We start from the raw sequence: 26204 nt of genomic DNA, 5'->3' as shown, positions 1-26204 counted from the left end.
ACATGGAATTTCCTGGTTTTAACCATTTCTTATCCAACCGCCATCTGGCAGTTGACCAGAACAGTGCAGACCTCTCCAGTCTCCTGGGACTTTGGGTGTCCTGACTGGGAAGGTGGCACACCTGGGTTCCAGCCCCAGCAGTCTCTGAAGGTCACGGGCAAATTTCTAAAGGTGTGTCGGCCTCAGTGCCTTCGAAGTCTGTAAAGCGCTTTCTTTCCAGTTTCCCTAGCATTTCCATACCTATTTTTCCAAGTCATCGACACAACCAACGGAGTAAACGTTACTAACCTGGGATGAAAAAACCGGGAAGGGATGTGGGCTGTGCTCAAGGTCACCCTGGAAGACATAACCTGGGTTCCAGTGTTTGCTCGTGGGCCTCTGCAGGCTCACTGGGAAGATGAGTCAGACCCAACTCCTGGAGCGGCTAGGCCTGGGTCCTGGACCTCCCTGGGGCTCCGGGGTGTGGGAACTCCGTCTTCCCAGGCGGCGCTCCACTTGGTTAACTTGCCCAACCTGCTCGGTTAACTGCGGGCCAAGTCCTGGACTTCCCTGCTCCGGTGGAGTGCAGATGCCCAAAGGGCACCCGTTGGCCGCCACCGCCGCCCAGCGTCGGGTCCGGCCTCTCTGTGGCTCGGACTCTGGGCCCGTCACCGCCCCTTGGGAACTCAGAGCATCCTTTCTCCTTCCTGCCGGTGGCTGCCGCCCCGCCGCCTCTGTCCCTTTAAGAGAGAGAACGAACACAATCAGGAAGTGTGAGAGCGCGGAGCCGGCTCCCAGCGCAGCAGTGTCCGACCGGGGGCGGGCGGCGGGGCGAGCCGAGGAGGAAACCCTCCGCTGCAGCCCTCCCAGCTCCAGGGGTGCCACGGGCCCCTCCCGCCGGCCCAGCCTCGGGGTCCCTGGGGCCGCGGCCCATGGATGACAGCGAGCCCTGAAAGCTCGGCGGATGCCACGCGCTCCCACCAGCCTGCCAGGCCCACAGCCGAGATGGGGTGAGTGTGCCGAGTGGGCGGGGGGGGGGGGGGGAGGTGCTGGGACGGGGCGGCCGGCGCGGGGCGGCTGCAGGGCCGCTCTCCGCGGGGTGCCGGGCTGCGGGCGCCGAGCCGGAGCTCTCGCGGCCCCGTGGCGCCTCGCCCTGCCGCTTCTGGGATTCCCGGCAGTTTCCCGCGCGCCGTCCGCGGTCACCCCTGCAGAGGGCTGCTCGAGGCCGGAGAGAGGCGGGGACGGTCATGCAGGAGGAGAGCGGCCACCCGCCCACCACGCTCCCTTGCTGGGCTCGGCTTCCTAGCGCCGGCCGCCACGTTCAGCTTCTGCCTGCGTCCTTTCCTCCTGCCCGGCTCCGGGGGCCTGCCCTCAGCCCACCTGCGGTCCTTCTCCCCGGCGCCAGGCCCGGGCGGTGGGGAGGAAAGTCTCTTCCCGGAGCGGCTGGGGAAATGGAAAGCCCCGGCGCGGTGGGGGAGGGTGACAGGCAGGAAGGGGTTAAAGGGCTGGGGCCGGTGGCCTCTGACGGAGGCTGAGAAGCACACTGCACCATCAAACAGCAGCGAGGGGTGCCTCTCCTCCGCCCTCCTCTTTCCGGTGTAGCTCAGCTCCTGGACTTGCCGCAGACAGAAAGCACAACAGACTCTCGCCCGGGAGCGTCTCTGCCTGATCCGCGGCTGCTCGGAGCGCGGGGTAAGTGCGTTTGGCCGCCGGAGAGCCCCCGGGAGGAGGAGGAGTGGCGGCGGTGGGTGGGGCAGCGGGTGCCCTGGCTCCGCCGCCCACCGTCCTTCAGCCCACCGCCCCCGAAGGACAGCAGCCTTCCCCGCACCCGGCGCTGAGCTGGGGGCCGCAGAGCTCGCACAGCCTACCGGATGCGCTCGCCAGCCGCTGGTGGGCACAGCGTGGCAGGACCCAGAGTCCTGCCGGGGCTCTGCCTTTTGCACAACACTGTGCATTCCCTCGGTCTGCAGCTGTGCGCTGCCCCCAGCCCCAGGGCCCGTGAGGAGGAGCGGCCCTGGGGAGGATTGTGAAGGTGGGGAAATCTGCTGTCCACTCGCTCGCCAGACTGGACCCCTTCCTTGGCCTTGGTTTCAGTGCGCTCTGCCAGGCTTCACATCCCCAGGCCTGCTGGCATCATGATTCTTCCTCGGCCTCTGGGGGGAGGGGGTGGGGGATGTATCTGATCAACTCATTCAAACTGAGCTATTATTACACTATCTTCAGGGAGTCTCTCTGCATCGCAGTTGCTTCTGGAAAATGCAAACACGAATACATTTTCTGAAACTAGGACTTGGCTACGAAGTCTCTTCAAGTGGCCGCTGGGCCAAGGAATTGACATTCTCAAGATTTGCATTTTAAAAAAGATTACAGAGAGAAGGTGCTTGAAAGCCAAGGAGCTGTAGGATTTCAGGTGTGGTGACCCTAGGGTTGAGAACCTATCAGATGTTAGAAGGTGAAGAAGCCCTGTCTAGTCCAGCCTTATTAGAGCGTATGTAAGAGGGAGTGGCCCTTCTCAAGCTCCTTCTCCCAGTCATCCCATTAAGACCAGCCCTGACCCTGTATTTCAGAGAGGATTTGAGTTTAATTTCTGGGGCTACACTCTTTGGAGCCAATTGCTTTAGAGGAACTGGCCTTTGGAGAGAACAGATGGAGGCAAAGATGGGGAATGGAGTTGTAGAGGGTTTCAGATTCTCCCCAGGGCTCCTGAGCCCTTGGATTTGATGGTGTCCTGCCCCCCGCCCACAGGCACTCACGGGTGCGCATGCGCACGCACACACACACACACACACACACGCGCGCGCGCACACACACTCGCGCGCGCACACACACTTGCACACTCCCTGCTGCAAGCGTGTGCGTTCCTCTCCAGAGCAACGCCAACCTGGCCACACGGCCACCCAGCAGCTGTTCGCTCACACCAGCAGGAAGTGGTGGGCCCAGGCGAGTGGGTGGGGAAGGGCTCCAGGCTCGTGTTGCAATCCTGGAGATTTGTGGTGGTGTGGCTGACGCTGCCTGACCTGGGGCCCTTCCTTCAAGCACTATTTCGGCTTCCTGGGACAATCCCAGGCCTGGATGCCAAAAACCCAGAATTCTCAGTGCCTGGGAGAGGTAACAGAGAAAAAGGCCTGTCTCTGCAGAATGGCCTCTGGGGAGGGGGTTGGAGAAGACTGGGAGTGAGGACAGGTAGAGTGCCCTGTGGCGGGACAGGCGCAGGCCGTGGGCTGAGGGCCCCAGTGGTGGCACTTCTTTTTGGAGAAGTTTCTTAACCTTTCTGTGCGTCACACTTCCTCCGTCCCCTCACCTCTGGAATGGCCACACCGGAACCCTTTGTGGGATGGTCTTGGGCACAGCTCCCTGTCAGGCCACCCGTGTCCACCCCAGGTCAGGAATGGAATCCTAGACCCCAGTATGCTCTTTTTCTAGGCCAGAAGTGGCCAGCCAGCCAGGGGCAGGAGATGCAGAGCACCGTCAATTACCTATGGCACACGGACGACCTGCTGGGGCAGGGGGCCACTGCCAGTGTGTACAAGGCCCGAAACAAGGTAGGACACAGCCCTGGCCAGGTCCCCTCAGGCCCGGGGAAGTTCTTGGCCCTGTCAGCCCCTGGCGAGGCAGAAGCCTAGCACACTCTGGAGCTGGGGGATGCTATGGCTTTGGGAAGAAGTGTGGGGAGCTGTGAGGGCTCCTTGGGATGATGCTTCTGTCAGGCACACTTTGGGTCTGGAGAGAGAGCAAGACCCAAAGCCGGCATCCCAGGGAGGTGGCAGCAAATCTAGAATAGCGGAGTTGGGAAGTGGGACCTGTCTGGATTTACCCTGCCTTTGTCACAGCTCTGTACCGAATATATGAGAACTATTACGCAGTCTTGTCTCAAGAGCTGGAGCCAGAACAGGTTCGAGACCCAGCTTTGCTGCTAGCACCAGGGAGTGGCAGGTGCCTGTGTGGTTGTTGTCAATAGAGATGGTAATAGCAATGAAAACCATCCCCTGCACCTGTGCCGTCAGGTGCACCAAGCCCTCGTTCCCCTCCCAGTGCTGGACCGTCCCCTCCCAGTGCTGGACCAGGCCATGTTCCCTCTGAGGAGGGGAAGGAGCCGAGGGTGGGAGCCCCCAGCTCCTACCAGGCCATTTGGCTCATATCTGGCGTCGGGCAGGTGGGAGAAGCTACATGGAGGCCTGGGGGAGTAGCTGTGCTCCCCCGGGCAGGAGTGGGACTTATGTTCGCCCCCACGGCAGAAATCCGGGGAGCTGGTTGCTGTGAAGGTCTTCAACACGGCTAGCTACCTGCGACCCCTCGAGGTGCAGGTGAGGGAGTTTGAGGTCCTGCGAAAGCTGAACCACCAGAACATCGTCAAGCTCTTTGCGGTGGAGGAGACGGTGGGTCCAGTGCTTGGTCAGAGGGAGGGGGTCTTGTCCTTGACCCTCACAGGCTGGGAAGAGTCAGGTCACGTAATAATGGTGACGTGGTCATGAGCTGGTCAGCCAAGGGCAGCAACCTGTAGCGTGGAGGAAAGAATGCTGGGGGGGGGGGTGGTGCAGGGGTAATACAGGGGAAAGTTAAGAGGGGAAGTAGGGCCTAATCAAATAGGGCTTCCTGGAAAAGGTGACCTTGGGCTCAGGTGTGTGGGGTCACTGTAAGGCTGAGGAGGGAAAGCCAGGCCAGAAGCTGGAACCTAGAGAATGGCGGCTTTTGGCTCTAGGCTGAGTCGCCCCCTCTTGAGAAAGCCGGTGCCTCCCATCGTGTTGGATGGGCAGGAGATTGGCCTTCCACCCCGAGCCTCCGTCTCTCTGTCCCGCCCACAGGGGGGCGGCCGGCAGAAGGTGCTGGTGATGGAGTACTGCTCCAGCGGGAGCCTGCTCAGCGTGCTCGAGAGCCCCGAGAACGCCTTCGGGCTTCCCGAGGAGGAGTTTCTGGTGGTGCTGCGCTGTGTGGGTGAGCCCCTCCTGGACCTCCCCAGGAAGCCCCCTTCTCTGTCAGACCGGCCACAGGCCCTGCCCTCACTGGAAGGCGAAGTCCCAGAGGGTCTGACATTTCTGAAACAATTACCCAAGCCCCGAAGACGTTCTGTACCTCCGAGGTTCTCCATTCACAGACCTAGGACGGACACTAGCGAATGGACGGAATCCAAGTGTCTGATTCCTGCTAATCAGCTGTTTAAAACCCCAGCTTAAAAAAAATTTTCTTAAAGCAGGTCATACACCAGTGTTCGTGGCAGTGTTGTTCACAATAGCCATAAAGATGAAAACAACCCAAATGTCACGGGCAGATGGAGGGATCAAATAGTATATATACATATAATGGAATACTGTTCATCCTTAAAAAGAAATGAAGTTCTGACACATGCTACATGTGGGTGAACCAGGAAGACACTGTGCTAAGTGAAGTCACAGGTACTATCTGATTCCACCTAAATGCGGGACCTAGTGCCGTCAACTCCACGGAGACAGAAAGAAGGACGGTGTGTGCCGGGGGCTGGGGGGCTGGAGGCATGAGGGTGACTGCTGAATAGGTAGAGTTCCTACTTGGGACACTGACAGAGTTCTGGAGGTGGATGGTGGTGATGGTTACACCACACTGGTAATCTACTTAATGCCCCTGCACGGCACACTTAAAACAGTCAAATTTGCATTAGGTCTATTTTATTACAATTTTTAAAAACAAATCAGACAGGAAGGGGGTTGCCATCCTTGGGGAGGCAGAGAGAAATCAAGAGGCCCTCTTGATTTCTTAGAGAATCCTGGTGGAATCTCAACACCCATGTCTTGGGGACCCCCCCACCCCTTGTCCCGTGCCCATCTCTCTTCTCCTGCATTTCCCATGACCTGTCAGCCTGTGTGAACTCTCTATCTGGACCCAAGGACAGCGTTCTGCCCCAAATAAGCCCCAGACCCTGAGCCGTTCCTGGCCAGGGAGCTAGCAGCCCTCCTCTCCCCAGTGGCAGGCATGAACCACCTGCGGGAGAATGGCATCGTCCACCGCGACATTAAGCCTGGAAACATCATGCGCCTCATGGGGGAGGAGGGGCAGAGCATCTACAAGCTAACGGACTTCGGGGCCGCCCGGGAGCTAGATGATGACGAGAAGTTTGTCTCTGTCTATGGCACTGAGGAGTACCTGGTGAGTGGGATGTTGGGGACCCCTGCCCAAGCTGAGGGCCCGCCCTTACAGCTAGCTGCCCATCAACTTGTGACTCTCTCGGACCCCCCCTGAGGGGCTCTGTTCAGTCCCCCTGCATGTGGCAAGATATGCGTCACCTCTGCCCCCCCCTCCCCCAACCGGAAGAATTTATTCTGTTCTCTAAGACGGAAAAGGTGATACTGCAGCCTGCCTGGACCTCTCTGCTCGAGTGTCCCTGCCCGGGCCCCTCTGCCCAGGCCCCCTGCCCGGGCCTCCCTTGTGCAGTTAATTCCTTGCTATGAGCCTCACTGAGCAGGGGGCACCACTGGTCACCATTTTCCCCAGGGCCGAGGGTGGGCAGAGAGAAATGCTCTGGATGGGCTAACTGCACACCAGTTTGTGAGATGACGAAGGAGATGGTTCTGATAGTTCTGTTTTCACTGGAAGGTGGTGGAAGGAGGTCTGATGGATGGGGGCTCAGGCCCTTGCCCACCCTCCCCCTCCATGGCTGCTCCTGGGTTCTCTCTCCGGCAGCACCCCGACATGTATGAGCGGGCCGTGCTTCGCAAGCCCCAGCAGAAGACATTCGGGGTGTCCGTGGATCTCTGGAGCATTGGGGTCACCCTGTACCATGCAGCCACCGGCAGCCTTCCCTTCGTCCCCTTTGGTGGACCACGGCGTAACAAGGAAGTGATGTATGGTGGGCCGCGGGCAGGGAAGGAGAGGGGCCGGACCCTGGGCCTTCCCCACCGGTCCCGGCTGTGTCTTCTCCTCCTCCTCTCACTCTGCGGTCCTCCCCGGGGCCACCTCTGCCCAGGCTCCTTTCCAATCCTTGGTCGTCAGCCAGTCAAACAAGAAGCTGAGGCCTGCCCTGACTGACGGGAGAGCAGTCCTTTATCTTGGCTCAGTGCTCCCCTTTCGTGCTCCCTCCGTGCGCGTGTGGCTCACCCACCTCAGCGGGGGGCTCCAAGAGACATGCCCAAGTTTTCGGAGCCTGCCAGGGACAAAGATGGGGGGACGGGGCGAGGATGATTCGTGGGAAGGTCGAAACACCCACTGTCAGCTCAGGGGTCCAGCTGTGTGGAACCTGGATTAGGTTAGGGAAAGGGGAAGGAGACTGAGGGGAATGGGGGGAGGCTGTCAGGGAAGGCCGAACTTTGACGGGAGGGGAGGGGAGGGTTAGTGAAGGGGAGCACAGCGAGGGCAAAGGCGCAGAGGCAGGCCGGACTGGGGGAGGTGCGGGAAGGGGGTGGAGGAAGTGGGCAGCGGAAGGGAGCAGAGAGCTTGGCATTTCCAGGCTCTCTGGGAGCGGCGGGCTGATCAGCACCAGGGCTCTGAGAGCCCTCCAGGCTGAGCTTGCCATCCCTTGACGTGCGACGCGCTAGGGGGCCCGCTGAGCTGGTGACCCTCGGCGCAGGTACCGGATCACCACGGAGAAGCCGTCCGGGGCCATCGCGGGCACGCAGCGCCAGGAGAACGGGCCCCTGGAGTGGAGCTACAGCCTGCCCATCACCTGCCGGCTGTCCATGTGAGTAGCGACAGACCTGAGTGTGGGCCCCACCGCCCAGAGTCAGGCCCTACCTCAGAGGGCCCCTTGCGCCCCGTCGGCTCAGGCTGCCATGTTCCCGGGCAGGCCTCGGTTTTCCCATCTGGATGCTGGAACCAGTTCATCCAGCCCTTCCTCCCTATCCCGCCCTGGCCCGCCGCCTGGGTCCCGGCTCTTCGGGACATTCTCACGGAACGCCCTGGGACTTCCTCAAAGACGACGAGTCTGGGCCCTAGTGCCTGACCGTCTCCGTGTCCTGGGGTCCAGGGGGCTGCAGAGCCAGCTGGTGCCCATCCTGGCCAACATCCTGGAGGTGGAACAGGCCAAGTGCTGGGGCTTCGACCAGTTCTTCGCGGAGACCAGCGACATCCTGCAGCGGGTCGTTGTCCATGTGTTCTCCCTGTCCCAGGCGGTCCTGCACCACGTCTACATCCATGCCCACAACACGTGAGTGCGCGGGAGCGCGGGGCAGAGGCTCGAGAGTCTTCCCTACCCAGGCGGTCTGTGGGCTGTTTAGATAGGAGAGCATCCGGGCCCAACCTTAGTTTGGAAAATACCAGTCCCACAGAGTTAAAGTGACACAGTGCTTCTTGCTGCTGGACTCCAGAGATTCAGCAACCCTCCCCATGCTAACGTGCATTAGGAATCTGAGGGGTGCGTGTGTGCATGTGTGCGTGTGTATGTTGGCGATGTGTTTCCTAAATGTATTGCTCAGAGAACTCTTTATTTCTAAAATTCTAGGTGGATTTTAGTGGGAGTGTTGCCGGGAGGGGTGCAAAGGTAGAGGCTGGGTATTGGGGCTCCTGTGTTCTGTTCCTACTCTGTCCTCATCCACTCCAATAAGAAACGAGCTCTAACCTTTGTCTCTCCGCCCTTGATAAGAGAGGCAATCACCCGGTCCCTCCCTTTGAAAGCTGAGCCCTCTCTGTGGATGAAGACTGAGCTGGGGTTCGGGTCACCTGAACCCCATATCTTGCTGACACTTCCTGTCCTCTCCCTTCCCTCCCCCGGAACCCCTGGTGTGTCTAGGATAGCCATCTTTCTGGAGGCTGTGTATGAGCAGACCAGGGTGGCACCCCAGCACCAGAAGTTCCTCTTTGAGGGTCACCTCTGCGTCCTTGAGCCCAGCCTGTCAGCGCAACATATCGCCCACACGACCACAAGCAGCCCCCTGACCCTGTTCAGCACGGCCAGCGAGACCCCCAAGGGGCTGGCCTTCAGGGACCGTGAGTAGGGCCCACAGGCTGGATCTTTTCTCCTTCTCACATTCTATAAGGGGCAGGGGTTTATGATCCAGGATATTGATTAGTATCTTTTGTGGGTGTTTCTTGGGGCCTACGGGGTGCAGAAAGCAGATCTGGCCTCTCCTTCTCCCACACCTCTGAAATGCTTCGCAGTGTCCACAGAGCTGTGAAAGAAACTCCAACTGAAACAGGGAGATCTGGATTTAATATGATTTCCACAATCTCTGTGATGGGTGGGAAAGCCTCGGATAGTTTGGGTTGGAGGACGCAGGAGCCCAAGGTGCTGGAGAGAAGGGAAGGTAGTCAGGGGTCCAGAGTTTTATCTTCCAAGTTCTAGAAGAAGTATCGTCCCTTCTCCCTCCTTCTCAGGGTCTCCAATGCTGGGAAGGGGGATTAACCTTGAAACTCCTGGGTACGAGGGTGGTTTTAGCCCATTTTCAGGCTCTTTCTGGGACTTTGGGCGTGAGGCTGTATGTAGTTCTCCGAAGCGGACACAAGGGGGCAGTGAGGGACTGCAATTGTAGAGAAGCACATAGAGGGCGTTTATGTAGGCTTGGGGGGCGCTCTGCGCCGGGTGGGAAGCTGGCGGTGGAAGACAGGGTGAGGGTGGGTGTGAGTGAAGAATAAGGAAAGATGAACTTAGGGTTCGTCCAGGTCACACAGGCAGCCCCTTCAGACAGGGTCTTTGTCTGCAGCTGCTCAGGACATCCCCAAGTTCTTCCCCAAAGTGGACCTGCAGGCAGATTACACCACCGCCAAGGTGAGAGTGGGTCCGGGCGGCAGGGAGGGGTCGCACAAGTCGGGGGAGCCGGACTCCTAGCCCCGCGGCCTGTGTGTTGCAGAGTGTACTGGGCGCCGGCTACCAGGCCCTGTGGCTGGCGCGGACCCTGCTGGCCGGGCAGGAGTTCATGTTTCGGGGGCTGCACTGGTGTGTGTGAGTACCCCCGAGGGCTGGATGGGCAGGGCAGGCAGGGTAGACCTCTCCCACGCAGCCCTGGGGCCGTTCCCTCCGGCACCGTGCCCTCGGCCCCCTGGCGGAAGGGAGCTCTGACTCAGCACCCCTTTTGCAGGGAGATGCTCCAGGCTACGTGCAGGCGGACGCTGGAGGTCACGCGGATGGCCCTCCTCTTCCTCAGCAGCAGCCTGGGCACCGAGAGGTGGGTGTCCTGCCCGGGGCAGCGGGGCTGCGGCAGGTGTGAGGCTGGCTCAGACCCCTCAGCCCTTCTCTGTCTGCCTGTTCCTCACCCCCAATATTTCCAGCAATGCCCTTCGCCTCCCCCTACCTAGAGCTCCCACCCTCCCTGCCGTTGGAGAATACAGAGGGCACCCCTACCTGTCCCTCATCCCCCAGCCTGCCGGGTGACTGTACCTCCCCCCCCACCACCACCCAGGCACTGCAGGGGGAACGGGGGGCCCCATGGGGGCACTGCCTCAGCAGGTAGGAAGCCCCAGAGCAGCACCGTAAGTGAGGCCCTCATAGCCTCGGCCAACACACCCCCCTCCCCCCCGACAGGATGGGGATCCGGGTGGTCTCATCCTCCACGCTCTTCCTTCTGTCTCTGGGTCTTACACTGTCCTCACCTTTCCCGGCCCCGCCTTGGGGCTCCATGCCCGCCCGCGGCTGACTTGGGCTAATTAGGGGTGATGGGCCGGACAGAGCGAGAGGCTGGGGAGGAGGGGAGCAAGCTGCAGGGCCTGGAGATGAGAAGCAGGAAAACTTCATTGGCCAGAGCACTTCTGAGCAGTGGGCACAGCCCCCCTCCCAGATCTTGGAAGGCACGGCCTGGGGTACAGGTGAGAGGGGTGGCCCTGCAGCGCAGGGAAGCTGATGGTTTCTGGAACCTTCCCTACCGGGAGGAGGCGTACAATAACAAAGGAGCAGAACCTGTGCTGAACGGCTTGTCCCCACCCTTCTCGTCGCCTGGCCCCTCTCCCTAGGAAGGTCCTGGGAGGTTCCCAGCCGCGCAGCAGCGATTCTGAGGAGGGGGCAGATGGGGCAACAGAGGTGTGGGAAGAGGCGGAGGAGAGTCTCTAGATGACAGGGACAGAGTTCCTGGCCTGGCTGAGCCCCCTTCAAATGGTGGCAGAGATGAGGGGCTGCTCTGTCCAGGGCACAGAAAGGGGGTCCAGAAGGCATTTGGGGTACTTGCCCACTTGCCCTGGCCTGAGGACTGTGGGGAAGCAACAGGCCAGCCCTGGGGCTGGAGTCCTGGGTCTGCTGGCCGCCGTTTCTCGCTTTCTGGACCCCAGCCCCCTGGAGGTATGGAGTATCTAGAGAGCTCAGGCTCAGAGGGGAGCCTGCTTCGAAGCATATTCCAGCCTCCCTCCCGCCAAGGAGCAGGAGGAGCTCCGGGCAGAGGGTCAGAGGCCCAGTCCAAGCTCTTCACTTGGGACCTCAGGCCACTGTTCTCTCTCCTAGCCTGAGCCACTATTTCCTCGTTTTCAAAATGAGAGGACTGGATGATCTTGAAGGCCGCCTGCCTCTGACGCTTTGCAATTCCGTTCTTTTTTGAACATCCTCAGATCCGTAGATTCTGGAATCTGAGGTAATTTAATGAGCACCAGGCATAAAGTGGCTGCCGTTGCCCAGCCTGGTGACTCACCTCTCCCATAGTGCACTCCTCCTGCCTCGGGCTCCCCAAGCCACGCTCCCTTGGCAGAGTGTCCTCGCCTCTGTCCTGGTGCTCCCTGGTCCTCCTCGCGGCTGCTGCCCTGTGGTGGCACTGTTCAGCAGCCGGGACTGGTTCAGGAGCCCCCATGCTTCCCCCACCACCACCAAGTGTATGTCCATGCTGTCCAGCCAAGCGCCTGAGCTCTGAGGTCCTGTTTGATGCCCACAAATACGGAGACTTATCTCTCCGTTATGTACTCGAAGGTCTGAGTCTTGCAGAGCTGAAGTGACTGACCCCAGATCCTGCAAGACAGACGAGGGGGCAGCTAGGACTGGTGCTCAGACCCATCTCCCTGGCCTCCCTGCCCAGCTGGACTAGACAGCCTCAGCTGCTTCTGCCAGCAAGCATTGCACACGCTAAAATCCATTTGTTCGTTCACTAATTCATTCAACAACCCCGTATGAAGGAACTACTGTGTACCGAACACTTTGTGAGGTACTGAGGATATAATGGTGAACTCCGGCCTTTGTGGAGCTTCTGATTCTCCCCCTTCCTCTCTCCTTTCCCTCCCCCTCTGCCAACACCATTCCCAAGCCAAAGCACACGGGATTCTTTCCCTGATTGTGATTGTGGTAGAAATGGTATATGCTAATTGTAGAAAGTTAGAAAATACAGATAAGCAAAACCGAAATAAAAATACCACGTCCTTGCCACCCAGAGCTAGGTTGTGGCGCGGTAAGTAATAGACGTCCTTCTAGATAGATAGTCTTCTGCTACGTGTATTTAAGTATATGTATATTAACCGACGTGAGATTTGATAGTACTTGCACTCTTATGACCTGCTGTTCTCAGCTAATGAGCTCTCCAGCCCCTTGCCCATGCCTTTTCATCTCCTCTAAAGTCATCCATACTCAAAGTTCTCTAACTAGCCCCCTACTTTCCTTTTCTAGCTGGTTTTATCCAAACCAGGCTCCAATCCAAGACCACACTTTGCGTCTAGTTGTTATGTTCCTTAAGTCCATTTTAATCTCGACAGACTATCTCTCCCCTCCCCCCAGACCCCAGCATTTTGGGGGGACAATATCCATTGTCCCACTTTCTGAACTCTAGGGACTCCTCTACACCCTGTGGGTTGTTTTTTTTTTTCTTCTTTCCCAGCATTTCTTATAAACTGAGAGTTCTCAAGGCTAGATGGATTCAAGTGGAATATTTTTTTGGCTAAATACATCATAGATGACACTGAGTACACTTCATTTCCTCCCACCATTGGGTGGGGACAGCCTGATTCCTCTATTGTGTGGTCACATTTTCCCTGTCCAGGCCTGAACCATTAATCATGGATTTTAATGCCATGCCCAAGCGAATAACTTCACTGGGGGCAACACGATGCTAATAGTCCAGGTCCCAGAACATTATTGGCTAATATTCCATAAAATACAGCTTTTCCCTTACTAGAAAGCTATTGGTTATCATGACATACAGTTTCTACTGGAAAGGAACTTCATTCTTTTCCTTTAGTTATAAATATTCCTAGTAAGGAGTTCATTAACAGTCACCTTGCTGCATGGACTCATGAATTTTCATAGCTTCACATTGTTTCCATCTGCCTCCATCTTTCTTCTTTGCAATGCTCAACAACGGTACGACTTTGGTGAGTAGGGGCCTCTTGAGGTTGGTTCCTCTGATCCAACCACAAAACTCCCCAGGTACCCCCAGAAGCCAGCAAGCCTGTCCCAAAGATGTCATACTCCTCGTGTGGTCGCGGGGCTGTGCCTCCCAATCCCCCAGCCGTGTCCTTTCTCTGTCCTTCCTGGAGGTTCAGCAGTGTGGCTGGGATGCCTGAGATGGAGGAGCTGAAGAGAGTCACGGAGCTGAGGTCCAAGCTGCGGGCTGTGAGTGCAGGGGTGGGGTGGGGGGCAGCTGTAAGAGCAGAGCGGGGGGGCAGTGGTTCACCTGGGCTGCTCTCAGAACCCTGAGCTGAGGACCCCCGGGGGTCTGCCCTTTTTTTCTGTCTTCCAGTTGACAGAGGCCCTCTCCAGATGTTCCTACAGTATCACAGAGACCCAGATGAGCCTGAGCAACCTGAGCTCTGAGCTGGTGAAGAACTGGGATCAGGTACATGCGGACAGAAGGTCTGTGGGATTTTCCTTCTTGGTGGGGTGGGGGTGGGGGCAGGGGCGCACAGCTCAGAAGGTCCAGTAGTCGTTTTAGGAATCAATCAGCTTTCTCCCTTATCTTGGCAAGGGTGCTGGGCTATGGGGTAGTGGTGTGGGATCCAAGAATGTGCAAGACCCTCCCCTGAGACTGGCCAGAAGGAGGAAAGCATCTGGGGTCCTGCCCCCTTCTGGGAGTTTAGAGAGAGAATTAGAAATCCTGGCAGGTGCAATAGTTCTAAACGAAAGAATAATTTCGTTCCCTTCCTCTTCTGAACCCTTGCTCTGCTCATTCCCTGCGTTGGCCCTCCTACTTCTATCATCTCATTTAATCCCCAGAATGCTACTACTGGTATGCCCCTTTTGTAGATGAGGAAGCTCACTCCGGGAGGTTGATGTGCCCTGAGTCGCAGCCGGTCCATGACAAATGACAGTGGTAGGGCTTCACGTCACGTTTGCCCACCTCCAAAGCCTATGTTCTTGGCCGACACCAGAGATTTACAGCCTTGAAAGTCTCATTCAACAAACATAAAAATGCCTGCCTGCCCCCCTCACAGCCCGGTGTGTGGGGCCCGGCCCTGACCAGTGTGGCCCATTCTCCTCAGTACCTACTCTAGTCAGTGCCAACAGGGATCCCTAACCAGGGCCTTCAGTTCCGAAGTCAAAGAGCTCTGAAAACCATAGGGTTTTGTTTGTTTGTTTTGGCTGCAAAACCTGATCTCAGTCTTCTGACATGAGTCTTCTTTTAGTCTATGTATCCCACTTAGAGTGGATATTCTTACAGTTCTCTAAAAGTTGAGTGTATTGGACAAGGGGTACCACCCTAGACCCCACTCAGGCTATCCCACAACATAGCCTATGTCTGCTGGATCGCCTTTCTAGAATCATGACAATTCTGAATTTGGGACGTATCTGGCCTGAGTCCTTTGGATAAAGACTGGATTTGAGGTCTCATTTACCCCAAGTTCTCCAAAGGACAGGTGCCTGAGACCCAGCTTGGGCCCAGCCCAGAATCCAGCTCCAGACATAGCTGAGATGGGGTCACTGGGAGGAGCTTCAAGAGGGGAGTGGAGCTAAACAGGCCTGAGGGTGGGGAAGAACACCACCCCATACACACACACTCAATATCTCAACTGTTTGTATCCAGCCCAAAAAGGGGAAGGAAGAAACACTACTGACCTTGAGGTGAAGGTCCTTGAGAGGTCATCTCCCCACATCCGTCTGCCTCCAGGCAGGACTGAGGACCGTGGATTCATCCATGTTTTGTTTTATTTTATTTTATTTTATTTTATTTTTTAAAGATTTTATTTATTTATTTGACAGAGAGAGCAAGCACAAGCAGGGGGTGGAGGAGAGGGAGAAGGAGGCTCCCTGCTGAGCAGGGAGCCTAATGTGGGGCTCGATCCCAGGACCCTGAGATCATGACCTGAGCCAAAGGCAGACGCTCAACCGACTGAGCCACGCAGGCGCCCCTCATCCATGTTTTAAACAGGGGTTTTGATTCATTATTTAAGCACCTTCCATGTGCCAGGTGCTGGAGAGACCAAGAAGACCCTACTTCTACTCTCCCTGGGCCACCAGGAGAGAGGCCTCGGCTCTACTCCCATCCCCAGCAGGCTCTGCCGGACTCCTGTCTGGATTCTGTTCTCAAGCCTTCTAGCGTAGCAAAGGCCATTCTCCTGTGGCCTGTCCTGCTTGGCTTTTTGTCTGTTTCATCTTTGACTAAATACCTGGAGTGTGTGTGTGTGTGTGTGTGTGTTTGTGTGTGTGTGAGAGAGAGAGGGAGGGAGGGACAGAGACAGAAAGAATAAACTTGGGAATCAGTGGTGGCTGGCTGGCCCCACGGCACCTCAGAAAAGCTTAGGGATAGGAGAGTCACCCCTACTCCCAGACTGGCCCCCCGAACTGTGGCAATGAGGCTCCTTCTGCAGGCAGACAGCTCTCTGTCGTCCCCCCCCCCCCACCCATCGCCAGCCATGTCATCCCCTCCCTTCCCCTTTACTCTGTGCTGTTTGATTCTCCCCTTGCCTGGTCCCTGTCTCCTGCCCACAGCATCCAGCAGATTCAGTGTTGTTTGGACAAGATGAACCTCATCTACAAACAGTTCAAGAAATCCAGAATGAGGCCAGGTGAGCCGTGGGGAGAGCAAACTATCCTGGGAGCTCTCCCTTCCCCCCCTTCCTCCATCCTTCCCTCTGCTCATATCCGGCTGTTCGGACCATCCGCGTGGCTGCTGGGTGCCCACCATGAGGCACCAGGGTGCTGCTGGTCTAGGGCAGGGTCCCTGCCTCCAAGCTGCCTGCAGACAGTGAGGGACGGGAGGCCTGTGCCTATTGCCCTGGGAGAGGTGTAGATGGCATGCGTGGGGGGCTCAGAGGGCCGGAGCCTGGCTCTTCTAGGAGGGGTGGCCCCTGGAAGAGAGCCCTCACCTCTGCAGAGCCCTTTACAGTTTGAGGGACATTTCCCTAGCCATTGTGTCTTGGGCTCATTGAAACAGCCAGGCTTTCCAGATAAGGGAGGGTCTGAAGACATATCCTGTAGTCCCTGAGCCAGCTACTCCGCCTGCACTCTCTGCTTGTCCTCACAGAGGACCTCCGGGGGCAGGAGCAGCTCATTTACAGGCTCAGGGACGGGCAGCTGCGTGCCCATGGTGACCGCCGTCATGCGGCACGGTAGGATGGCACCCAGGGGTGGGCTGGGGTGCCAGCATGCTGGGAGACCCCAGTTGACTCTTGGGATTGAGGGGCTCCCACCCCGGGAACCAACCCTCTCCCTCCCCAGCCATGCCCCAAGCTTCTCCTGATGTGTGGACTGCAGGCCTTGGGCTTGAGTGCCAAGTTCTCCTCCAGCTCTAGGATTATCGGAAGAGCGCTGTCCCATAGACACAGGGTGCCAGCAACGTACCTAACTTTGAGTTCTCCAGTAGCCATAATTCAAAAAGTAGAAACCAGCAGGTGAAATTAATTTTCATAAGACGTTTTATTTAACTCAATATATCCAAATTGTCATTTCCACATGTGATCAATATAAAAAAAAATTAAAGAGTTTACATTCTTTTTTTTGGGGGGGGGGGGCTAAGTCCTCACAGTCCTGTGTGTATTTGACACTCACAGCACATCTCTCTTCTGAAGCTAATTTTTTAGCAGACCGAACTGTCACCTTACCAAAGCAATAAAGCTGCGTTCTTCGGGAAAACAATATTTTACACTGCTCCAGTTTTAAATTTTTAGTTAATTGAATTAATGAAATTAAAATAAAAATTTGGGCCAGGCGCTCAGTAGCCACGTGTGCCCAGTGGCCGGTGGCTGGAACATGCAGATCTAGATGATCGTCTGTCCTCGGGAGCCTCGGTCCTGCCTCTGGGGTCTGGCCGTGGAGGGGGAGAGCAACCCAGAAGCCGAGAAAACAGAGACTCCCCCATTCCTGACGCCCCGCTGGCCCCCTTTGCTGTGATTTTCAGAGAACCTCAGAGGCTTTTTTGCCTCCCTCACTGGGATTCCATCATCCTAGCCTCACCCCCCCCCCCCCCCCGTCTGGGCATCTCCCATGCGCTGGACCCCGTCCTCTGGGCTGTGCATGATCTGCACTTATTTAATGCCTGTAAAAACCCTAGGCACCGTTACCCTCCCCTGTTTATACATAAGGAAACCGAGGCCCTGGGAGGTTAAGTAGCCCAAGCAGTCCTGGTCCGGAGGCTTTTAACCACTCCGCCGTACAGCCTCAAAGAGTTTTGCTTCTATCAGTCGGCAAGACTGCTTCATGAAGATTAAACACGGAAGGAAGAATAACCCTTGACAGCTCACCGCTGGAATGTTGAAAGATGCCACTCCGAAAAATACTTCCTGGTTTTCTCTCTCCCCGCGCACCCGTCCTGGGTGTTCCATAGGATGGATGAGGAAGCCAACTCTGTGCGGCAAAATCACGTGTCCGCAGCCTCCCGCGGCTAGGAGGCCGCGCTGGGACTTGCAGCTGGGATTCGCCAGTGCTCAGCTGGCTGAGAGCAGGGCCCAGGACGAAAAGCCCAGGGCGGGGGTTCTGCTCTTAGGGAACTGGGCGGGAGGCAGCAAGGGAAGCCTCTAGCCTCTAGCCAAGGGAGGCCCGTTCCCTCGAAGCCCAGCAGGGGGCAGCATCTCCCTAGCGCGGTGAGCATCAGCACGCGGTGGCCAAGGCAGAGAACCAGCACTTCGGGCCAAAGTGGTCCATGCAGGGGAGGTGGGGGGTGAAGGAGAGGTGCAGGGTGGTGGCCTGGCTTATCCAGCTCAAGGCTCCAGAGCCCCCAGCTGGCTCTGCCCGCAGCTTGAATGGTCCGGAATGGGGCCCGCAGGGAGGGGTGTTGGATGAGGAGCTGGGGCTGACCGCACATCCTTCAAGGCCCACTCATCCACCACTTCCTACCTGAAATGTTCCCCAAGTACTCCTCTCTCCAGCCCTAGCCCCAGGATCCCTGCGGCAATTTCTCTGCAGCTTCTGTGGCCCCTACTTGGCATAATGCTTCCTGTTTGACTCCTCAGTCCTTCCTGGCTCCACTGGACTGTGAGCCCCCCAGGGCCAGGCCGAGCTGTCTGCATCCTTGTAGTTGTCCCCAAACCCTCGTGGCATTCTGTTTTGTTGACTGATTGGGCAGGTGACATCATTCCTCCCTGTTTCCTTCAGGGCTTGGCTACAACGAGGAGCAGATTCACAAGCTGGATAAGTGAGTAGCCTGTCCCCCTGGCAGGTGGGGGAGTGGGAGCGTGGGGGTCCCCAGGCAGGAGCCATCTTCTGTGTGATGCAGGGTCCTGCTCCCAGGTTGAAGTTGGGCAGAAGCAAAGCGGGTGACTGTGTCTGGGGTAGGTTATCTGGGGCCAGGGGAAGGAGACGGGGTAGCTGACTCTGAAGCAGGCTTGATGTCATTGGATTTATTTGCAGCACGAACAAGATCGTGTGTCGTATTTCTTTCCCTAACTGTCCTCCCTGATTTACCGCTCACTGCTTCCTGCTCCTGACCTTCGCTGTGCTCCTCTCTGCTCCCCTGTGCCCTAGACACTCATCTTCCCGGAGGTCCTCCCTGATTTAAATGATTATTTGGAGACTCACTCCCCCAGTTCCATGCCCACCCCTGACCCTTACACACTCTCTCTCCCTCTCTCAATCTCCAGAAGCATCTCGCCTTCCCTGTGAGGACTGGGCTTGAGTGTATCTGTTCTCTGAGATCCCCTGGTCCTTCCACATCTTTCTGTCCCTGTGTCCTGTGTCTCCACCGCACTGACCTCCCCATTTCATGTGTGTGAGCCTCAGTTCCTCCTTGTTTGGAGACGTAGCCCTGCTGGGGATGCCAGCCCTCGGAGGAGGTCTCCTTGGGATGCTAGGCATGGACGCAGGTGAGTCTGGCTGCTTATTTCTGTGCCTTGGTGTTCCTGTCTTTTCAGAGTGAATTTTAGTCATTTAGCCAAAAGGCTCCTGAAGGTATTCCAGGAGAAGTGTGTGCAGAAGTATCAGACATCCCTGGTCACGCACGGCAGGTGGATGAGGTAACAGTCTGGCCCTCCTTCCTGGGCTCCCGGACCCTGGGGCCCTTCCTGGTCTGGCTCTTCAGGCTTCAGAGAACCCTGGGATTTGTAGAGCCCTGATTGAAGGGAGATGGTCGTAAAGGAAGAAAGGCAAAAAAAAAATTGTGTGGTTTTATGCACCTGGGTGATTTCTGTACATTAGCTTATTTAATCCCACAATATGTACCCCATGCGGTAGATGCTATCACCGCACGTCCCAGATGAGGAAACTGAGGCTCGGAGCACAGGTCTCATTCTCAATACCACACAGCTAGTTAAGTAGCAGACCCACAACTAGTATTGGGTATGACTGCCTCTAAAATCTGGGTTCTTTCCATGTTCCCAGGTGGGTATGTTGGGAAACCTCTTCTCTGGGGAGAACACAAGATCCCTCTGGGGTGAGGCCAGGCAGGTTTATAGACTTCCAATGGTCAGGGATGCAGGGGCAGGCAGAGGCCCATAAATAGAAGCCTCTCACACTGTCCCCTAGAGGAGATTTGGGTTTTTCCTTCTCACATGAGCCCCTCTCTCCTTCCTCTGCCTGTGGGAATACTGGCTCTGCCTGAGAAGAGAGGGCAGGTTCCCAGGCCCATCTGACCTGTGGGCTTGTTATGGGGCTGAGACCCAGGCACTCACCCACCCTCACATTAGAATACGGCATCTCCACCCCTAACCCACCCCAAACTCTGATTTAATTGGTGTGAAGTCAGGCTTGCATATCAGCATTTTAAAAGCGCCTCCAGGTAATTCTAATGTGTAGGTAGGGGAGGGAATCAACCACCGGCTTGTCTGTCCTCGGATTGGTTTCAATGGGGAAAATGTTCCTGCTCCGTCCCTCCGCTTAGGGAAAAAGAGAATTCCTAGAAGAGTCCTGACCTTGGTTTGTTCTGGCAATAGGGTGGCGCCCAGAGTAAGCGCGCTGGGCTGGGCTGTCCTCTGCCTCTCTGGTGCCTCGCCTGGCCCCGTGCTCGTCCTCCCCGGTGTGTGTGCCAGGCTCCCCCTGTGGTTCTGACGGGACCCTCGGCAGCCTCAGTCGGAAGTGTCATCCGCATTCCCCCAGTGGGACGGGGAGGGTTGAGGGCACACCCGGGGGGGACAGAGGCAGCGAGGGAAGCACATGCCCGGGACCCCTCAGCTCCCGCTTTCCCCCATGTCTGTGTGGTGACCAGAAGGACAGCTGGATTGGCCTCCGGGAAGAGGGAGCAAACCCAGCTTGGATTTTTCATCTGCTCTCTCCAGGAAGGTGCACGAGACCAGGAACCATTTGCGCATGGTCGGCTGTTCTGTGGCTGCCTATAACACGGAAGCCCAGGGAGCCCAGGAGAGCCTCAGCAAGGTGCGAGAAGGTCAGGGCCACGGGCGGGCGCCGCTGAGAGGAGCCGGGTCGGTCAAGCACTCTGGGGGCGTGGGCCCACTCCCCTGCCTCTGGGCAAGGCTGCCCTTGACCAATTCCCAGCACGCTGTGGCTAGGAGGTCTCTGACAGACAAATGTGCCCTGAGGTGGGGACAGAGAGAATGGAAGGCGCTTCCTGGCATTCTCAGACTGAAGGTCACTGCAAGGACAGAGCTTCCAGAATGCCAGGACATCTTCCTCATGCCCCGGGTAGCCGAGGAGGTTCCAGGCTACTCCGGAGAGAGGCAACGTGAACCCTCCTCTCTGGAAAGAGACCAACACACAGGCGGCTTGAGAAGGTTGCTGCTCCGGTCGCCCGCCTGCAGCCCCCGCAGCAGCCCCGGTCCTTCAGAGGCCGGCTGGGCTGCCCTGCCCCTTCTCCGAGGCTCCTGGCTCACACTGGGCCATTGGGGTGTGGGGTAGATCCAGAGGAGAACCTGGCCGTCTGGACCGTTAAATCCAAGCACAGACAAGGGAGGGTCGCTGGGGCAGTTGCCGCGCAGCATGGGAAGCAGGGGCCTGCAGGAAAGGCTCGGGCATTCTGGGGGCGCCAGGGATGCGGGCGGGGTGCTGTTCTGTTATCCTTTTCTTACCCTTACTCACGCCTCCCTTGCAAAAAAAAAAAAAAAAGCACACCTGTTGGCCCATCCCGCCTGACAAAAGTGTGGCTTCCCTTCAGATCCTTGACTGGTTATGTCACCAGCTCCTTCAGGACAGAACAAAGGACGCTCAGGTCTCACCACCCCCGACAGCCACCTATCCCAGCCCTGCACTGACGGACCTGGTTCTCCAGTAAGTGCTGGAGAGAGGGGCGTGTGCGTGCGTGTGCGTGTGCGTGTGCGTGTGCGTGTGTGTGTGTGTGGAAGGGAGTGGTGGGAGAGGGGGTCAGGTGCAGAGGTTAGAGCCCGAGGGGTTCTGCCTCAGGCCCCGGAGGCAGGAATAGAGAGTCGGGGTGGCGGGCTTCCTGGGGAAGGGGGCCAGCAGGACAACTTCGGTCTCAGCCGCAGACGCCTCTCTTGCCTCTGCCTGGGACAGCATGCAGGAGCTCTGTAAGGAGATGAAGCTGCTGGCCTTCGACCTTCAGGACAACAATCGCGTCATTGAAGGGTAAGGAGCTCCCACTGTGTGCGGGGAGGGCTGATGACAGGTGTCCATTCCCCGGCCCGTGTCAGAGCTTTGGCCTTGTCCCCATCCCTGTGAGGGGTAGGCTTTCACTCTAGTCTTGAGGATGTGAGCCTCAGTGCAGTCAGAGAGGGGGACTTGGAGGGGGACATGGAGTAGTGGCCGCGTCCTGCTCCCTGTGAGCGTGGACTGTGCCCCCCACGCCCCCCAGACCGACTCCGGCCACCTTCGCTGCCGTCCGCAGAGCGCTGCTCTTCATCCCCGAGTCACACGCCAGGCCGCTGTGGCGCGGAGCTCGGACTAAGTGCCCGGGGCCTGGGCTCCTCGGGCCTTGTTGGGCCCCAGCTGTGTGTATAGGCTCCCGGGGCTGCCAGGCTGCAGGTCCAGCCTCACGGACTCTGGATCACACCCCCGTTAGACTCCCCTTCTCGGGGGGAGGGGGGGTCCTGGAGAGGGCGCAGGGAGTGTGCCTCGGGGCTCAGACTTTCGGATTTTTTGCACCAGTAAAATTCACAAAAGAAAGCTGGGGAATAACAGTGACCAACTTCTCATATAACCAAGTAAGCACATTTGAAAGGGGAAAAAAATCCTGCCATCTAGTAGTCGTGCTTTATATAAGCACATTTTTTAACACCAAAAAGGAGGGACATAATCTCAGCCTCAGGGATGGTCCTTGCCCTGAAGCTCAGTGGCCTGTTTGCGAACGTACACACTTGGGCGTGCGTGTGCATGTGCGCTCACCCCCACAGCCTCCCCACCGTCCTGTGTCTGTCACCTCCCCACGGGAGGACCCATGGCACAGTGGAAAGAATCTGCAGAGACTCCAGCAGGGTTTGACTCCTGACTGCATGACCCTGGGAGGTTTTGCTCGGCTCTGGAACTCAGTTCCCTCCCCCTGTGAAATAGGAATAATGATCTCAATCTCCTGGTGGTAACTAGGGTTGAACTAGGATGAGATATGCCACATGCTGGGGAGGGGAGGGGGCGCAGAGGGAGGGGCTCACCAAATGCTAAGTGTTCCTCAGAGGCCAGGCCAGTCTGGAACCCTGGAATTGGGGTTAAGAGCTAGGGAGCCGGGGGGCACCTGGGTGGCTCAGATGGTTGAGCTTCTGCCTTCGGCTCGGGTCATGATCCCAAGGTCCTGGGATCGAGCCCCACATCGGGCTCCTAGCTCGGTGGGGAGCCTGCTTCTCCCTCTCCCTCTGACTCTCCCCCTGCTCATGCTCTCTCTCTCTCTCTCTCTAATGAATAAATAAAATCTTAAAAAAAAAAAAAAAAAAAGAGCTAGGGAGCCGGGAGCAGAGCCTGTGGTTGTCCCCAGAGTTGCAGAGTGTCCTTGGGCTGAGGAGGCTCCCATGGCCCTTCCATGTCCCATTCCAGCAAGGGGAGAATCCGGCCTCTTAAATACCCGCAAGGAGGAGATTCTTTCCAAAACAGCCCTCATGGGCAGGAAGTTCTAATTTTAGTGCCGACATAAATTTTCCTTGCTGTGATATGGAGTCTATTTACAGATAGTTCAAAACTTGATTTTAGTGAATTTTTACTTCCTTATTCAGAGCTGTAGCCAAAGAGCCTACAGAAATTATCTGAATTCCTCCTCCCCTCCTTTTGACCTTGTGGCCACACTGGATTCACCAGGGGAGCTTTTTTTTAAGAATGCAGCTCCCAGGTCTTGCCTTCAGAGACTCTGGGTGCCAACAGGGGTGGGGGACTTTATAAACCCCCCAGGTGATTCTACCGTGTAGTCAGGGAGAAGAACCAGAGAGTGCCTGTCGGGGGTCAAGGACTCGACGAGGGGATAACTGAAGACTTGAATGGCTCGGTGCTCCCCACAGTTGAGTGTGTTGGGTCCTGGGTGTGGCCCGCAGGCTTCTCCGCGGGGGTGGGAGAAGCTAACCTGAAGCTTTCCTTACAGGTTAAGTAGGCCCCCGTCGGCTCCTGACTCCTGATCTCTGAGCTCCGTGGGGTGCCCGACATCCGGAAGCATTAGAACCATTCAAACACTGCTGTCCTGCCTGCAGTGTGGGACCTAACACGGATGCTGTCTGGTCCCCTCTCATCAGCCTACCTCCCTCCTGGCCGACAGCTGGGAGCCATCACCAGCATTACCTTCCACTGCCTCCCTGCCTGAAGCAGCACGGCAGGACCTGGGGCACCGGGCCGTCCCTGTCAGGACCCACTGCCTGGGCTGCCCTTGGCATCTCCCGCAGGCTCAGGCACATCTCGGTCGCCCCGGCCTGTAGAGCTGGGGAGAAGGGGCTCCGATCGGCCCGCCCACCCCCCTCCTCTGGGTTACAGGGCTTCGCTTCTCAGGGAACAGAAGAGGAGGCCTCTGGGGGTTTCCCTAGGATGCTGGGTCAAACAACCTCATTTCGGTCTTCCTTCCTCTTAAGGGGTTTCACGTTGAACATACAGCCCTGCCCTCTCCTGTGATTTCTGAGGGTCCCCGCTCTCGGCCCCGGGCATGACAGAGCCTGATTTTCCCTCGACTCTTGGTCTGGCAGAGCCTGGCAGAGTTGAGAGAATGGGTGGTCCAGGCCAGGTGCTAGAGCCGCGGGCACCTCGCCTTCCTCTCTCCCTGAGGCACGGCCAGGCTCTGGGAGATGCAGCCAGCCGCGGTCACCGGTGAGCACAGGCCTGTAAGTCCAGATAAGAGGCCTGCGCCTTCAAGAAGTGGAATAAACAGGGCCGTCTTCTCTATTTCTGAGTGGCTCTTGCTGGGTGGTGTCTGTGAGGCAGGGGAAGGCTCTTGGCGGAGTGCGCTTGGCCTCCCAGCAGGGCTGGGTGGGAATCTGTGAGGACAGGATTGGGAAATGGAGCCGGGACTGGTCACTTCCTGATCCCTGCCTTTCCCCTAAATGTGCCCTAATTTCAAGGAAGAGCCCTAGGAAGATGGCATCCTGCTGGGAGGGCTTGCCTTCCCATTCCTTCTCCTGCCCCCAGCCATTTGGGGGAGCTGTCAAGGGGGCCTGGGACTGGGGGAGAAAGGAGATCTCTCTTTTCTCCCCCCTTAAATCCACCATCTAAGTGCCTACTGTTTTCCCCCCTTCACCCCCACCACTGTTCAAAACCTAGGCTGTGTCCTAAATACTGAGCTTGAGCACTCCTCTGGGTCATTTCGAGTGGTGCCTGGACATTCAGATTTATACAAACTTAGTCTTTCCCCTGCAATACATCCAGGCTCCCCTTAACCAGGCCGCACTACCCACCCAGCCTGGGGCGTGGGGGAGAATGCAGTAAAGTAGCCCCCTTAGGGGAGGGAGATGCGTGGGAAGCCCCATTTGTGCACCAACATGATGCTTGACTCTGGGAGAACCGCAGAAATCTTTCCTGCCCATCTTCGTGGAGCCCGACGTCCTCAGAGGCTACACTGCCTCATGACCCAGCAGGGCAGAAGTGAGGACGCCCAGGTCCTCGACTCCGACACCCTCCGTGCTCTTCTCTATGGAGAAGACCAGCACCCCTAAAGCCCCAGGGGAGGGCTGCTGGGGGGTGTTACTAGCATTGAGCCTCAGTGGCTTCACGTACGCCATTGGCGGGGGGTGTCCATGGGGTCACTTAGGCCCAATGGGTTCCGATTCTGGGGCCCCCGGAGCTGGCTGCTGCCTCGATGCCCCTGGGCCCTGGGCCACCTCGGGCTGCTCTGGCTGCGTGAAGCTCGGGCTGACACTCCTAGCTCGTCGGAGGCCCCGCAGCCGTGGCTGCCTCTGGATCACACATGCTTGGTGGAGCTCAGCGAAAGAGCCTTGGGATCCCTGAAAGCCAAGTGCAGATTTTTGGGGGATGATAGGATCCAGGCTCTGTGCTCTCACGAGAAAAGCCCAGCAGAGACCAACTCAAAGGCTCAGTTTGTTCCCGTGCGGGGCAGAGCCCCTGCCATGGATGCGTCCCCCCATTTAAACTTCTGCAGAGGCTCTCGTTCTCTGTCGGTAGGGAGTGAGGAAGTGGACCAAGGCCCATGGCCGGAAGAGCCTTAGAAGATCCTCCGATGTCTGAAGACTTCTTAAAATTCCCTTTCTCTTCTCTGTCATGATTCCTAACTTAACACTTAAAATGAAGAGTCCACTGGGCTCCCCAGACCCGACGTGAGCACCCGCGGTGCGCCAGGCCCTGTTACCGGCGCCGGGACCACACAGGTGACCACGACGGATGCCTGTCCCGGAGGAGCTCACCGTGTCATGAGGGAGGCAGTTCAGTGTCATGAGGAGAGTGCCGGGCTAGGAACGCACAGCTCAAGTGCAGCGTGACATCACCGTCTCAGGGGGGGCCATGCTGAGGTCAGCCTGGGAGGGTGTCAGGGAAGGACTCGGGGAACCGCGGGCTCCGGGCGGCGGCCCCGGCGGGTGAGTGGAATTATCTAGCAAAGAAGGCATGGCAGGCATCTGGGGTGGTGGGAACAGCACGTGCCGTGGCGTGGAAGGAACTGTAAGTATGTGTGTCACTGAGCATAAGCCCAAGTGGGAAGTTGGTGTTGACGAAAGGGAGAAGCCAGACCCAGAAGGTCCTCGTA

At 57.5% G+C, this 26204-nt stretch overlaps 1 protein-coding gene across 7 annotated transcripts; it reads left to right on the top strand.

The window, feature by feature from the left end:
• The first annotated feature begins 733 nt into the window (after positions 1 to 733).
• IKBKE (inhibitor of nuclear factor kappa B kinase subunit epsilon) lies at positions 734 to 24394 on the top strand. 7 transcript variants are annotated; one of them, XM_032422237.1, is made up of 22 exons: positions 734 to 989; positions 1582 to 1671; positions 3403 to 3521; positions 4215 to 4355; positions 4782 to 4911; positions 5915 to 6096; positions 6631 to 6791; positions 7514 to 7624; positions 7910 to 8089; positions 8672 to 8868; positions 9582 to 9646; positions 9729 to 9820; positions 9957 to 10043; positions 13321 to 13390; positions 13518 to 13630; positions 15704 to 15780; positions 18305 to 18344; positions 19060 to 19161; positions 20419 to 20515; positions 21252 to 21364; positions 21608 to 21679; positions 23610 to 24394. In XM_032422237.1, exons 1-22 carry the CDS (start codon positions 944 to 946, stop codon positions 23641 to 23643), a joined length of 2319 nt encoding a protein of 772 aa, XP_032278128.1. In that variant the 5' UTR covers positions 734 to 943; the 3' UTR covers positions 23644 to 24394. The 7 variants fall into 7 exon arrangements, 5 of the variants coding, with proteins under 5 accessions (XP_032278128.1, XP_032278127.1, XP_032278130.1 ...); XM_032422236.1 differs by having other exon boundaries at positions 13315 to 13390; XM_032422238.1 differs by lacking the exon at positions 734 to 989 and adding an exon at positions 3810 to 3871 and having other exon boundaries at positions 1062 to 1671; positions 13315 to 13390.
• Positions 24395 to 26204: the final 1810 nt, after the last annotated feature.

This window comes from Phoca vitulina, unplaced genomic scaffold (assembly GCF_004348235.1).
Source record: "Phoca vitulina isolate PV1807 unplaced genomic scaffold, GSC_HSeal_1.0 scaffold26, whole genome shotgun sequence".
Lineage (NCBI taxonomy): Eukaryota > Metazoa > Chordata > Mammalia > Carnivora > Phocidae > Phoca > Phoca vitulina.
Note: the sequence above shows the minus strand (reverse complement) of the source record. Positions and strands in the feature narration are given on the sequence as shown.

Bases quoted from the DNA above. Each gene is read 5' to 3' on its own strand.
- IKBKE (XM_032422236.1), top strand. From the start codon at position 944: ATGCCACGCGCTCCCACCAGCCTGCCAGGCCCACAGCCGAGATGGG. The intron at 3,522-4,214 runs GTAGGACACAGC...CCCCCACGGCAG, and splicing joins TGTACAAGGCCCGAAACAAG to AAATCCGGGGAGCTGGTTGC. The intron at 6,792-7,513 runs GTATGGTGGGCC...CCCTCGGCGCAG, and splicing joins CGGCGTAACAAGGAAGTGAT to GTACCGGATCACCACGGAGA.